Here is a 16,575-nt window from a genome sequence, read left to right on the forward strand (position 1 = left end):
TCTATGTGCTGAGGTAGTTACGCGTCTGAGACTTGAAAGACTTTTTCTTTTACCTAACCACTTATTTATCCCTTGCCTGGAGCTGGATGCACTTAGGTTTCAAAAGCACCAGCCCTTACTTGTTGGTCACACGGGACCACTGAGAGATGGCTGGAGAAAGGTGGCTCTGTGGCTGCTCAAGTCTCCTTCTGGTTCCATCCCTGCTATCACACAGGAAATGTTTTCCCTGCTAGAAGGAGTCTGTCTGGAGCCAGAAGTACCCAAAATAGCTTCTCTACCTCACAGAAAGTGCCTTTCCTCTGCCAGCACAGCCCATAAGCAAGGGCTGCCTATCCCTAGAGCGTGCACCCACCACAGGTGAACTATGGTAAAAAGTGTATGCAGTTCTACCCCCTGGATTCTACTTCACCACTAATACACTTTCTGAGTAAGCACTGTCATTCCTCATAGATGCTGACACACGTGAGAAGCTGGGGAAATAGTCTAAAACCCACTGTCACTACCGTTACCACCTAGAAAGGCTTTAGCAGGGAATGCTAACTCCTGTACAGGACATGTGGGCCCCTCTGGTGGGTTTACAGGAAAACCAAACCAAGCCAGGAGACCCTCACCATGGGTTTCCCTATGAACACTCTTGGGGAGATGCAGGATGTGTCTGGGGTGGCTGTTCACCATGTAGTTCTTTTTTTAAGCATCTGAAGAATTACGATCCAGGTAAAGCCTAAGGTCTGGCAAAACCAGTTTCCTCAAGGAAGACACATCTGCAGAGGATTTTCATCATAGAATTCTCTTAACCTTACTTTCATAACTTGGCCCCAAATTTGAGATACTTACTCAACCAGAGCATGTGCAAGAGATTCAATGTTTTCTCGGTCAAGATTTGTCGTTGGCTCATCCAAAGCAAGGATGCCACAGTTTAAGCAGAATGTTTCAGCCAGGGCTAGGCGAATGATGAGTGAGGCTAATACCTGGAACAAAAGCACCAGAGCTTAGCTGCACTGCACATTTTTCTCATTCACCTTAGAAAAGCAGGCAGACCTGGCATAATGTCTTTAGAAGGGAAAGGTGGGGCAATGTCACAGGATCACTGACCTTAGGTAAATCACTGCTCTTTTGTTTGGGAGAGCCTGGCACTGTGACCAAACGCTCATGCCGTTCCAGAAGGTGAACTATCATTTGCATTATCTCATCCTATCATTTGCAATGAAATACAATGCTAAAAGCAGTGCTGACCCTGCACAAACACCTCACATCAGCTACAACAAAACTTCAAATTACAGACTTGAATCAGAAATGCATTAACATTTATCTGTAACTAGTAATTTTAATAATGCTATAAGATTAACAACCTTAAAAATTCATGACCTCGCTATTTTCCTGATAATGAGATTTGTTAGAAAACTTAGACATAATACATTTTCCAGAGCCTCACAGACACCTTTTCTCTCAGAGACATCTTTAAATCTCTATGTTCTGTGAGATCTATGGCTCCCAAAGAGGCACCACTGCTCTAACCCACACTTAAATGTTTATGTGTATGATTCTGGGGGGGAGAGGGAAAGGAAGGGAGGGGAAAAAGTACCAGGAGTACAGAAGTATGGTTTTATTTAAGCTTGACTGTAGGAAATCCAAGCAACCCAAACTATGAGGCACTTTTGTGGTTAACAGAAGCCTAATACTAAACTAGGCCACTGCTGAAGCCATCTGAGGGTACAAGGGACAAAGAATTAAGAGGGAAGAACTAGTTTAGGAAGTATACACTACTTTCTGTGTGAGATGTAATGCCCCCTCCACCACCCACCCCGATTTGTGAATGAAGGAGCATCAGTGGGTGAGTTAGTGATTTTAGAGCAGTTTATAGCTTTGCTCTGACGCTGGCCCTTTGGGGATGGGCACTTCTGCTGCCACCTGCACCACCACCCACTCAGAGTGGGATATGACTGGAGCTCCTGGCCCACCTCTACCAAACCATTTGTCTATTCTGTCACCCAACACCAGGGAAGCAATTACTGCTAATTAATTTTTATAATTTGGAGTAGCTATAGGAAATCTGCTTTTGTTCAGAAAGTATTTTTAATCCAAACGGACATGTTTCAAACCATTTTCTCATTCATAATTACCACAAAAAATCATCAATACAAGTAGGGGATACTGCCTGTAGATCACAAATTTGTCATTTTTGCAGACTATGATTAAGATAATAATCTGCAGATGCCTTATAAGTTGGTATCAGCTGTCCGGGTTGATGACAAAATGCATACATGCATAGAGTGTCTTTAAGCAAAAATTGCAAACCTTTTATGAAAGTAACTCTGATAATGTGAGCATCCGTTTCTGGAACTATAAAATTTTGTTAAGAAAATCAGGGGTCCAGAGATGTTATCAAATATAATGTTCTGCTTCTAATCTGAAAGGAGGAAGCTCAAAAACCTTTAACATCTTTTACAAACCAGTGCACAGTGAAAGAACCCAGCCTTGTACCCTAAGGATGCAGGTCCCACTTTCCCAACTCTTTGAAACTTTATTCCTCTGTGCTCTACATATCCAACCCAGGCTATCCTCCCAGAGCTTCCTGTAGAGCTAGATGGTCTGGCCCAGCACTGAGTCCCTGTGTATGTGGTGGGGGGGGGACAGAGGCACCTGTGGGTATCAAAGCCTTTGACCCTGGCAGACCCTTCTTTTAGATGGTCCTCAGGCCCAAAGGCTAGGCTGGGAGTGGTGGTGAGGACTCAGTCCTATGATGAGGCTACCTTCTCAATTAGACTCTCACTTATTGTAATGCCTCATCTGGCTCAATCTAGGATCTGGTTTGCTAATACTGTATGTCACTGACTAAAAGATGCCCTTCCCCCACCCTTTGACTTCTCTGAAATGAGGATGCATCTTACAATTACAATTGAATTTTTTCTTTCTTGGTGTCACATAAAATAGTGGTGTGTCTATAACTGATAACCCAGTAACCTTATTCTCGTAAGGAGTGCTGTGGAACAATGAATGGTCTTCAACTTCTTGGTTTACATTTAGGCTATCCTGTGAGACTGTTTCAGGCCCCTCTTCTAAAAACCTACTTTACATAATGTTGCAGGAAATGCTGGTTAGAATTGAGAGAGTGTAATGAGAGTGACCGAGCCTGATTCACTTTCCATGGCAGCAAGGAGTGCTATAAGGAGCTTCCTACCATTCAAGGGCAACTTTGGGTGCTTCCACTGCACTAACAATGATTCCTCTTTTTCAATTCTCTGTGTACAGGTGGTTCCCTAGGCTCCTGAGATACCTGCCTTTTGTCCAGCACTGCATCGTCCTCGCATATCCAAGGGCGTGTCTCCCTTTAGCATCACCACTCGGTAGTTGTAATTCCGCCTTTTATCAGAAGCTGATACATTTTCATCGGCGTCAGATCGAATTTCTATGTATTCAATATCTGACACAGAAAGAAGAAGATTTTAGGGGAACCTACACTCTGCAGCCTTTTCTCACTTGCAAACCTTATCAAAGTAAGTTACAAGCAACATGCGAGGCTGACATTACCAGAGGAAAACACTGGCTGGTTTGGAAACTTTTTCTCTGGTGATGAAGATTCCTGGCCAGAAGCAACCAGATGCCCCAACCCTCAGTCTCAGAGGTGCTTTTTTCTTAGTTCCCCTATTAAGAGTTTCCTCCTGATGGTTTTCTTCTTATCACATTTTGGCTTATCCCTATCTGCACTTCGACAGAACCTATTACGTCATCAACTAAATATAATGTGCACCATGGCCAAATCTGTAAGTCCTGTCAGGCTTTGGAATAGAAAACTTTGCATTTTTTTCTTGCTAAGAATTCTAAGATAAGAATTCTTAGAAAATCGGAAAGAGATGTTCAGAGAGGGGCCCAGAGGTAATACTGGCATGATGAGCAGTCTTATGAGGGAAGAGCTGGATACAGGGCTTTAGAAAGAGCATTCATGATACACCATGTTAATTACCTTGTCCACGATAGGTACTTCGCCAAAGGTCACGAATAATTTTGTTGATTTCTTCCATTTTCATACTGTGAAATTTCATTATTGCTCTGGAAAAAGCCATTGATACTTTAAAGATAACATATTATAACAATAAATTTAACAGTATATATTAAAAATATGCAATGTATAATAATGTATATAATAAGTAATATCATGAGATAAATTCCCCAATATTCTCAATGATAAAAGTAAAATATAGTAAGAGCTGGAAAAAATAAACAGAACCAAAACCTTGCTATTGGCTAGTATGGCAAACTCTCAGGCATATATAATTCCAGCACTCTGGAGTCCTTATCCTTCTCCATTTTCACTCTCTATGATATGACAAACACTCCCTTAAATGCTCAAATACTGTGAAAACTTCTGAAACAATTTTTTAGGAGACATTTCTTAGGCTTAATGGAAGGACTCTTTCCACTGATACCAACTGGTTATAGGAAGCCCTGCTGAACAGATGACAGTGAGTTAAAGAGGGGACAGGAGATGTACAGGGTCCCTTAGTCTATGGGAAAATAGGTGAATCTCTGGAATTGCTGCCCTTTTTCTCTTCTATTATTATTAAGGTTGACCAAAGTCAACCTCTTAAGCTGCTTTTATTTCTCAGATCTGTGAGCTTTTTACCAACCACAAGTGTTGGTTCGGAGAGGGTGATAAAGAGGCTTAAGCTGAGCTGAGCCTCAAAACTTTTATTTTCCCTTCCTAGTTGAAGATTCAGAAACCCTAACTCCAAATATGTGCATTAACTTTCTTTGACCATGGCACCCCTCTACCCCCAAAACACTCTTAAAATACTAGTAGTTTCGAAACACTAAAAAGAAGAAAAATGTCTGTAAAAACAAAAGTAGCCTGTCAAAATCTAACACTGTTCTTACTAGAGTCACCTTTAGTCAAAAAGCCCTTAGGTTATTTGGAAGTGGGTTTATGAATTAATAAATGTTGTACCAGTCACAAAAAGGCAAACATCACTGCCATTACCATGCAAAGGATGTGAGGCGGACATACTTCCATTTACAAGTCTCTTATCTGATATATACAAAAAAAGAAACTGAACGTAATGCTACTGCCTCTGCAGAATCATTTCATGATCTTCCGGTTTACCAGCAAAAGAGAAAGAAATGACTCAACATAAATACATTTTAAATATCAGATGAAAGGACTGTGAAGTAATAAAAACCAGAAAAAACCATATTCCGCTTGTTGATGAGAATGCAACAAGTCTCCATTTTCTATTTTATACATCTATCTCAGTCTCAGATTTTATACTTCTGTCAAAAAGACAGAGACACAACTTCTAAGTATTTGTTTTAAAAAAAAAAAACCTCAGAGAATGTTCTTGAGACCAATCACGTAATGCTTAGCTTTACACATTATGATCTTGATTTTTCAAATGACTTTTCAAAAATGTCATCTTTCCATTCAAGTTAAAAATCTTCCATAATCAACATAAATAAGCACTCCCAATGTGGAGAACAAGCTCCAGGTGGGGCACAGATGTCCCAGGTGCACACACATAGCCTACACCACAGCTCCCTGGTACAACAGAGGTGGTGCATCCTCGCCCATGGGTAGGTCTGCTGAGAGACAACAATGCAGGAAAAAGCTCTAGTCCTTAGAGGGATCCAGACTCACCAACGATCATGGCAGACAGAGTGGATGCCCACTACTGTTGGCTGGACCATTCACTTATCTTTGTATCTTATCTCTCTGCTAATATGGAGCTTACAACCCCACTGTGCAATGATTACAGTAACTACATTAATCTACTTGAAGGAATAACAATGTAAGTGGCTACTAGTGATGAGCATTTACCTTATGTAAGGTACAATTATGCTAAATAATCATATTTTATCTCATTTAATCCTTACTACAATACTGAGAGTTAGATTTGGTTATCTCCATTTTACCATTAAGAAAATTGAGATTCTCTAACAATGAATTTTCTAAAAAAGAAAGAAATCAATCCCGTTTACAACAGCATCAAAAACAATAAAGTACTTAGGAATAAATTTAAGGAGGTGAAAGATCTCTACTATGAAAACTACAAGACCCTGATTAAAGAAAATGAAGGCAAAAATAAATGGAAAGGCAGGAATTCCCTGGCACTCCAGTGGTTAGGACTCTGTGCTTTCACTGCTGAGGGCATGGGTTTGATCCCTGGCCAGGGAACTAAGATCCTACAAGACACGCAGCAGGGCCAAAAAATAAAAAAATTTAAAAAAGGAAAGGTATCTCATGTTCATGGATTGGAAGAATTAATATTGTTAAAATGTCAATACTACCCAAAGCCATCTATAGATACAATGCAATCCATATCAAGATTCCAATGGCATTTCTTACAGAAATAGAAAAAAACACTCCTAAAACTCATATGGAACCATGAAAGACCCCAAATAGCCAAACAAACACTGAGAAAGAACAACAAAGCAGGAGGTATCACACTTCCTGATTCCAAGCTATACTATAAAGCTATAGTAATTAAAATAGTATGGTACTCCCACACACCTATGGACAATTAATCTATGACAAAGGCGGCAAGAACATACAATGGAGAAAAGACAGTCTCTTCAATAAGTGGTGCTGGGAAAACTGGACAGCTACATGTAAAAGAATGAAATTAGAACATTCTCTAACACCATATACAAAAATAAGCTCAAAATGGATTAAAGGCCTAAATGTAAGACCAGATACTATAAAACTTCTAGAGGAAAAACACAGGCAGAACACTCTGAAATAAATCAGAGGGCTTCCCTGGTGGCGCAGGGGTTAAGAATCTGCCTGCCAGTGCAGGGGATATGGGTTCAATCCCTGGTCCGGGAAGATCCCACATGCCGTGGAGCAACTAAGCCCATGCACCACAACTACTGAGCCTACGCTCTAGAGCCTGCGAGCCACAACTACTGAGCCCAAGTGCCACGACTACTGAAGCTCATGTGCCTAGAGCCCATGCTCTGCAACGAGAGAAGCCACCGCAATGAGAAGCCCGTGCACTGCAACGAAGAGTAGCCCCCACTACCCGCAACTAGAGAAAGCGTGCGCACAGCAACAAAGACCCAACACAGCCAAAAATAAATAATAAATAAAAACTAAAAAAAAAAAAATCACAGCAATACCTTTTTGGATCCATCTCCTAGAGTAATGAAAATAAAAATAAACAAATGGCACCTAATTAAACTTACGAGCTTTTGCACACAAAAGAAACGATAAAACGAAAAGACAACCCACAGAATGGGAGAAAATACTTACAAATGAAGCGACCAACAAGGGATTAATCTCCAAAATATACACACAGCTCATACAGTTCTGTATCAGAAAAACAAACAACCCAACAAAAAGTGGGTGGAAGATCTAAATAGACATTTCTCCAAAGAAGACATATAGATAACCAAAACACAACAGCCAAGATGCTCAAGGTCATTAATTATTAGAGAAATGTAAATCAATACTATGATGTATCACACCTCACACTGGTCAGAATGGCCATCATCAAAGTCTACAAATAATAAATGCAGGAGAGGATGTGGAGAAAAGGGAACCCTCCTACATTGTTGGTGGGAATGTAAATTGGTACAACCATTACGGAGAACAGTATGGAAGTTCCTTAAAAAACTAAAAATAGAACTACCATATGATCCAGCAATCCCGCTCCTGGGCACATATCTGGAGAAAAACATAATTTGAAAAGATACATGCACCCCAATGTTTGCTGCAGCACTATTTATTGACAAAGGAATGGATAAAGATGATGTGGTACATATATACAATGGAACATTATTCAGCCATAAAAAAGAATGAAATAATGCCATTTGCAGCAACACAGACCTAGAGATTTTCATACCAAGTGAAGTAAGCCAGACAAAGAATGACAAATATCATATGATATCACTTACATGTGGAATCTGAAAAAACAAAAAACAGATTAAAATGAACTTATTTATAAAACAGAGAAAGACCCACAGATGTAGAAAACAAACTTACAGTTACCAAAGGGGAAGGGGGGAGGGGAGGGATAAATTAGGATGATGGGATTAACATATACACACTGCTATATGTAATATAGCCAACCACAACGACCTACTGTATAGCACAGGGAGCTATACTCAATATTTTGTAATAACCTATAAGGAAAAAGAATCTGTAGGGGCTTCCCTGGTGGCACAGTGGTTAAGAATCCGCCTGCCAATGCAGGGGTCACAGGTTTGAGCCCTGGTCTGGGAAGATCCTACATGCCGCAGAGCAACTAGGCCCATGTGCCACAACTGCTAAGCCTGCACTCTAGAGCCCGCGAGCCACAACTACTGAGCCCATGTGCCACAACTGCTAAAGCTTGCGTGCCTAGAGCCCATGCTCCACGACAAGAGAAGCCACCAAAATGAGGAGCCTGCGCACCGCAACGAGGAGTGGCCCCCGCTTGCTGCAACTAGAGAAAGCCTGCACACAGCAACAAAGACCCAGTGCAGCCAAAAATAAATAAATAAATAAATTCATATATATATATATATATATATATATATATATATATATATATATAAAGAATCTGTAGAAGAGTATGTATAACTGAATCACTGTGCTGTACACCTGAAACTAACACAACATTGTAAATCAACTATATTTCAATATAAAAAAAAAAAGACTTACAAAAAACCCCAGTATGGTACTGGCATAAAAACAGACAAACAGACTAAGAGAACACAATCGTCAGCCCAGAAATTAACCCAAGCACATATGGTAAACTAATATTTGACAAGGGAGCCAAAAATACTCAATGGAGAAAGGACAGTCTCTTCAATGATGGTGTTGGGAAAATTGGATATTCACATGTAAAAGAATGAAACTTGATCCCTATTTTACACCACTCACAAAAATAAACTCTAAATGGATCAAAGCCTTAAATGTAAAACCTGAAACTGTGAAACTCCTAGAAGAAAGCTCCTTGACATGGGTCTTGGTAATGATTCTTTGGGAATCACACCTTAACGCACAAGCAACAAAAAATAAACAAGTGGGACTACATCAAACTAAAAAGTTTTTGCACAGCAAAAGAAACCAACAACAAAGTGAAAAGACAACCTACAGAATGGGAAAAAATATTTGAAAACCATGTATTCGATAAGGGGTTAATATCCAAAACCCATAAAGAACCCATAAAACTTGGAAACAAACAAAAAATCCAATTTAAAAATGGGCAAAAGACCTGAATAGACATTTTTCCAAAGAAGTTATACGAATGGCCAACAGGTACATGAAAAAAGATGCTCACAGTCATTAGGGAAATGTAGATTAAAACCACAATGAGGGACTTCCCTGGTGGTCCAATGGAAAGAATCCGCCTTACAATGCAGGGGACGCAGGTTCGATCCCTGGTCAGGGAACTAAGATCCCACATGCTGCGGGGCAACTAAGCCCATGCGCCACAACTAGAGAGAGAAAACCCACACACCACAATGAAGAGCCATTGTGCTGCAACAGAAGATCCTGCGTGGTGCAACTAAGACCTGATGCAACCAAAATAAAATAAAATAAATAAATAAAAAATCTTAAAAAAAAACAAAACACAATGAGGTATCACCTCACACCTCTTAGAACAGCCATCACCAGTAAGAGATAACAAATGACGGCATGGGTATGGAGAAAGGGAAACCCTTGTGCACTGTTGGTGGGATGGACTGTAAATTGGTACAGCCACTGTGGAAAACAGTATAGAGGTTCCTAAAAAAATTAAAACTAGAACTACCATATGCTCTAGCAATTCCACTTCTGGGAATATATCCAAAGGAAATGAAAACACTATCTTGAAAAGTTATCTGCACCCCTGTGCTCATAGCAGCATTGTTTACAATAGCTAAGACACGGAAAAAATCTAAGTGTCCATTGTTGGATGAATAGATAAAGAAGATGTGAAATATATACCTATATGTATCTATATCTATATATATCTATATCTATAACATATCTCTATATACAGACATACACATACATACATACAATGGAATATCATTCAGCCATAAAAAACAAGGAAGTCCTACCATTGGGGACAATGTGGATGGACCTTGAAGGCATTATGTTAAAAGAAGTAAGTCAGACAGAAAAAGACAAGATCTCACTTATATGTGGAATTTAAAAACAAAACAGGGACTTTCCTGGTGGCGCAGTTGTTAAGAATCCGCCTGCCAATGCAGGCGACATGGGTTCAATCCCTGATCCAGGAAGATCCTACATGCCACAGAGCAACTCCTGTGCACCACAACTATATATTGTAGCATTATCTGTAGTAGCAAGCATTTAAAGGCTTCCTAATATGTCTATCAGTGGTTAAATAAAGTAGGTAATATCCATTTTATAGAATATTATGCAGCCATTAAAAATAATGAGTGATTTACATATATGAACATGATTTTCATCACATGGTAAAGTGGAAAAAAAACCAACAAAAAACACCTACAGTGTGATACTATTCACACAAAACAAAAAAGATTTGTGTGTACATACATGAAAAAGCACTGTGAAGGAAATGAAAATATGTCACCAATGTAATACTACTTAAGTGCTGAATAAATGTTAGATATTGTCACGGAAATGAACCGAAGCCCCAGCTTGAACCATGTTCTGTGATTTGCAGAATAATGGAGTAGAGGAAGCATAAATATCTGTAATACAAGGCTGAATGGGTTAAGTGGCACAAAATATTATGGTGTACAAAGGAAGGAAAAAATTACATGTTTGGGAAGGGCTCTATCAAGGTAACATTCAAAGGACGAGAAACAGCATAGTAAAATGCAAGGTGTCTTAAAGGAACAAAATTATTCAGTTTGGTTAGAATATAGTGAGTAGTGAGATGAAATGGGGAAGGCCAGGTGTGGAAGTCTTTCCTAAAATTAGAAGAGAATAGCTACCACCACCTTTAAGAAAATTAACCTGGTAGAAGTTTAACAGGGGTGGGAGGGATAACGAGATGGGGGAAGTTACCACAGTAATACAGGTAAGAGTTAAGGAGGGCTTGACTTAGGCATGGGCTGTGGAAGAAAAGCAGCTCTGAAACAGAACTGTGCAGGAACCCTGTGGGAGCTGACTGCTGACTGAACTATACAGACGCAAAGATTAACCTAACACACTTTTTAGCACTTGGACTTACAGGTAACTAACATTTAAGAATGACCTTGAAGGTCCATGACCTCTAGTAAACTATCATTCTGCTGAGGCAAAGATATAAATTTCCTGGGCTGGAAACTATTGTAGGTAAGTGGTCATCTGGCTGGTTGCATCAGCACCACCATGTGCCTGGAGTGTGCATGTCATTCAGTTAAATGCATATAGTACTAACTCATATTAAGTGTATGTTTTGTGAAAACTGATTCCCAAAATAAAATGAAAAGGTCTAAGATCTAAGAAAATAGTGATTTATAAATCAATCTTATATTTAAATATTCTTAAGAATCTGAAAAATTTCCTTGAAAATTTCAGTAACAATCTGTTGCATTTTATGAGGACAAATGATGGTTTTAGTGGTATTTTGGTGATCCATGGAAGTCTTAGGATGTGATCCTCACAAATGACAAAGGCCTAATATATTTACTGTTTTAAGGGAGGCACAATGAGGCCAAAAGGCAGAAAGACAAATACCAGTGAAACTATTCTATATGATACTATAAGGGTAGTCACATGTCATTAAACATTTGTCTAAACCCACAGAATGTACACCACGAGTGAACCCTAATGTGAACTACAGATTTTGGTGAGTATGATGTGTGAATGTAGGTTGTTCAAATATACCACTCTGGTAAGGGATGTTGATAGTGGGGTAGGCTATGGTTGGGGTGGGGGGAGGCAGAGATATATGGGAAATCTCTGTACTTTCTGCTCAATTTTGCTGTGAATCTAACACTGCTCCAAAAAATAGTCTATTTAAAAAGGAGAGAAAGGGGTATGCACTAGTGTAGTATGTAGAGCTGTTTTCATCCATGCCCCTCCTTCCTTCTTCACACAGACACCTCCTTTGAATGCCAAGCTAACTATATACTATCCTTCAGCACCTCTTTGCACTATGGCTTCTGCCCCAGCAATTTCTAGATGACTTTCCTTTGTGTTCTAAGCTAACTGCCTCCACACTTGGACCTGTGATGAAAAGCTTCTGCAAGCCTCGGAGTTATCTACTTTCTAAGTACACATGGGTTCTAGCTTGATGTCACAAATGAAGCATATTAGGCATCCCCAGGACAGTAGTTCAGGGTTTTTACTGCTGCCCTGCTCTGAGATCATTTTTAAAATCATCTCAAGACTTAGTCATTACCAGAGAACTGAATGCCTGAAAAAGAGTCATTAGACCAAATGTCATTAGGTCATTAGTCATTAGGTAGACCAAAATCTCACCTGCCAGGAAAAGACCCTTCCAGCTCTTACATCTTTCGTATTTTAGCCATCTCCAGGACTCAAACTACTGAGGAAGGTTAGTTACCATTTTGCAAAATTTGAACTGGATTTCCTCATGTCTCAAGCTATTTCAGTAAATAAAATAATAATTAGAAGGGCCAAATATATGTGTGCCTTCCTAATAAAAAAAATTCATAAGTAGGATAAAAACAAATAAGTTCATGAAGATTATCCAAGCTGGACAAAAGCAGTAGAGAAGATTATACTTACAAAAGACATTTGCCAACAGTATTATCCTTATCTTTGTATATAAAATTGTACCAAACTATGAGATATACAGGTTGCCAAAAAATTGGCTAAGATCAATTTTGATTGAATACTCTTCCCTACTGTAGTTACCACCGTGAGAATTTCCTATCTCCCTACATTTAGGTCAGCGGAAGCCCTCTAGTATAAAGGAAGTGATATGATGAGTATCACATTCTACTGAGTATCACGTTCCAAACTAATAGTGGTTTTTATTACTTAGCACAATTTAAAATCCCTAACTTGCCAAACTTAAGTTGCACATTTAAAAGAAAAATGTCTTTTTCTGGATAAAACCTTTAAGACTATTAAACCAATTTCCTGAAACACTTAAAACTGTTGAATTGCTATATTTCCTTTAGCCAAACTCCCAAATATCAGCTTTTAAAATTCAGGCAATGGGTCACCCACTATTAACACAGTGCTTGATAAATATTTGGTTAAGAAAACCTGCGAGTGTGAAATGCCACCAGCTATCATTTGGTTTTGTAATCTACTTATTTGATGCTACAGGGGCTGCTGATGTGAAACTGTACTGTATCCAAGACAAGATTAGAATGGTGGCCATGAGGTGAGTCCTGGTTAAAGGCCTCACCCCCAAGCTCTGCTTGAGTGTAAGAAGCCAGGCTCTGAAAAGACTCAAAGAGAGTTGGCTGCCTTCGACGCAAAACTTACATGTTTCCACTGAGTCTCAGAAGAAATATGACTTAATGTTCAACATTCCACATTTGGGGGAAAATGACAGTGGAACACTTTGGGGATAGGGCAGAACAGTGTACTTTGATATATTCCAAAATCACTTAATTTTAATTGATGTCTTCTTTTAAGGGGGTGGATAAGGGATAATAAATTCTAAATAATGGATGTTTTCCCCCTTCTTATCTAGTGTGTCTCTGACCATTAGCAATGCTTACAATCAGTGATTGTTTTAGATGATTACTAATAACAGATGGTAATCAGCTTTTCTTGAAAATGCACTGCTAATTTCCTGTGTTACCTTGAATAGACAGATGAATGCAACAATTACAATGACTACATGCTTCTTCTAAGAGGTGAAACAATATGGGAAATTTTGGACCTTACTTTCTTCTAGGTGAGAAGGCAAATTTAAGGCTCACAGTATAAACCTTAAGAAGATTTGCAAGCATAAGCCCACAAACACTCAATTTTGGAGAAATCGGTACCACTTCTTTTCTTCTCATTTAGAAGAACGCATCTGATAACCAGATAACAGAACTCAGTAAACAGCCTGACTTTGTTCCTTAGGCAAGCCTAAATTGCTGGAAAGCACCACTGTACCTCCCCACCCCCACAAGCTCCTGGCTGGCCCCATCAAGCTCCCTCACATGCCCTCACTCCGCTCAGTGTGATGCCTCTATGATTGAGGCACTTCTCTCTACTGAAAGGCCCTTCCTTCATTATTCATGGCCCAGGTCAAGTATAGACTATGCAGCACCTACCATGGTCTCCCCTATTGAACAGTTACCACTTTGCAGGAGGGACAGGGTATGATATTTCTGTCTTCCCAGAGTCCGCCAAGAGAAGACAGAACAGGGGTTTTTGAATGAACAGGTGCCTTATTGAGGGAATTCCTCTTGTTCCTGCTGTCAATGGCTCTCAGGGTCTGTAGGGATAGCAGGAGGGCTCCTAGGTATAGTTTTCTATTTAGTTAACACATGAAACCCCAGGTCTGCAGGTCAGTGTACTAAGAGGAAGAGCTACCTTGTAGCAGAATATGTGCACATAAAATTTAAGACAAAACCAACCTACATAATACCTAACTTGGCCCCTCTTGTCCCCTCTAGTTAGCACTCCATTTTTCTGCTCCTCTTCACAGCAGAATTTTTTAAAGAATTATCTATACTCACTGTCTCCATTTCTTACCACCCATTCTCTCCTCATCCAACTCTAAGGCTTCAGTTCCAACCATGCCACTGAGATTGCTCCCCAAAGTGATGAACACCCTCCATTTTATCAATTTCAAGGGTCACTTCTTAGTCCTTCATCTCATTTGACCTCTCAATAGCATTAGACTCCTGAAATACTTTCTGTACTTGGTTTTCAAGCTACCACGCCTTTAAAATTTTTCTTCTACTTCATCAGCTACTTTTTCACTGCATTTGTAAACATCGTGAGTTTTGGGACCCTTCCCATCTCTATCCACAGTTATTCCCTATGTAATCTCATTCCATGGTTTTAAATACTACAGATATGATGATAATTCCTAAATTTATACATTTCCCCTGAGCTCTAGACTCCAGATTATACATCCAACTGCCTGCTTGACATCTCTACTTAGAAGTCTACAGGCACCTCAAACTTAAAGTGTCCAAAACAGAACTCTAGATTTTCCCCTCCCCAACCCTGCCCATTTTAGGGAATGGGAATTTGCTTTCCCAACATCCTACTGGTCAAGAAAACACATGTAGGATCAATTCTTCTTTCTTTTGCTTTTCCTCCCCTACATTCAATTCAGAAGCAAGGCCTGTCAACTCTATCTGCAAAACAAAAATGGAGTCCATCTACTTTTCTCCATTTCCACTGCTACCATCCTACACCAGTCCACCACTCTCTCCTGGGTGCCCCTATAATGCATTCTCCACACGGCAACAAGTGTGATTTCTTCAAACTATGAATCAGATTACGTTACCTCTCTGCTTCAAACCATCCAGTGACTTCCTATCACACTTAGAATAAAATCAAATTGTTAACCAAGGCTGCAAGGCATGGCATACTCTGGGAACCATCTTCCTCCGACCTTATTCCCCTGCTCACTATACTACAGCCACGCTTGCCTTCTTCCTATTCCTGAACACCTCATGTTTGTACTGGTCTTAGGGCCTCTGAATCAGCTACTCTCTCCATCTGGAATGCTTGCATCTCAGCTTTGTGCATATCTTGCTTCCTCTCATCAATCAGGTCCTAGCTTAAATGTCACATTCTCAGAAAGATTCTGCCTTAGAAAAGGCCTAAAGTAGCCCCTCAGTTATTCCCATCACCATAGTTAATTTTCACTGTTTATGGATTTATTTCTTAATTTTCTGTTTCTTCATCCCTGTATACTTAGTATACAGTATCTAGAACAGTAGAAAACATGTAAGCACTCAAATCTTAATTGAACAAAATCCTAATACATATGACAATATATATTATGCACATACACACTTTGCTAAGGAGGTATAAAATATATAAAAATAAGTTGACTATTGTGGCTCTAAACCAGGAAGTATGAGTTAATTAACAGTTAGGAAAACTTTCTATATAAATATTGGTATTAGTTTTTTAAAGGTTAAAAAAGGGTGGGGGGGACCATGGTAGCAGCACAGCAGAGTGGGAATATAAAGGCCTTAGTTCTGAGATCTAATTTATCTCAACCATTTAGCTGGGTAATCTTGGACAGTCTTCTTAATCTCTCTGATGAATACTTGCCCTTTACAGGTAGATGCCCGAATTCAATTAGATTATGGCTAACACATATTAAGTAATGAATTAATATTAGTATCTCCTCTGCAGAGCCCCCGCCATTGAGAAATTTAGTCTTAAAGCATGTTTAAATAGAAACAACAGAAACCTACGTTTTCTTGGTCAAGTTCCTTAGTGCTCTTAAGAAATAGAGAATTTAACAATATACATTAAAGAATGTAACACTGGGACTTCCCTGGTGGCACAGTGGTTAAAACTCTGCACTCCCAAAGCAGGGACCCTGGGTTCGATCCCTGGTCAGGGAACTAGATCCCACATGCATGCCGTAACTAAGGGTCTGCATGCCACAACTAAGGAGCCTGCCTGCTGCAACTAAGACCCAGCGCAACCAAATGAATAAATAAAAAATAAAGAATGTAACATGACAAAGAAAGCTGGAATAAATGGCCTGTAAATTCCCCTTTTAATTCTGACTCTATACT

At 39.5% G+C, this 16,575-nt stretch overlaps 1 protein-coding gene across 4 annotated transcripts in view; it reads right to left on the reverse strand.

The window, feature by feature from the left end:
- The window catches only part of RAD50 (RAD50 double strand break repair protein), a 235,793-nt gene that overhangs the window by 3,323 nt on the left and 215,895 nt on the right, over nt 1-16,575 (reverse strand). For all 4 annotated transcript variants that reach the window (XM_060008875.1, XM_060008874.1, XM_060008873.1 and 1 more), the window contains 3 exons: nt 3,962-4,047; nt 3,279-3,421; nt 835-968 (listed from right to left, as the gene is read on the reverse strand). In XM_060008875.1, the coding sequence (XP_059864858.1) occupies nt 835-968; nt 3,279-3,421; nt 3,962-4,047 (363 nt within the window). The remainder of the gene's footprint in view (nt 1-834; nt 969-3,278; nt 3,422-3,961; nt 4,048-16,575) is intronic.

This window comes from Delphinus delphis, chromosome 3, assembly GCF_949987515.2.
Source record: "Delphinus delphis chromosome 3, mDelDel1.2, whole genome shotgun sequence".
NCBI lineage: Eukaryota > Metazoa > Chordata > Mammalia > Artiodactyla > Delphinidae > Delphinus > Delphinus delphis.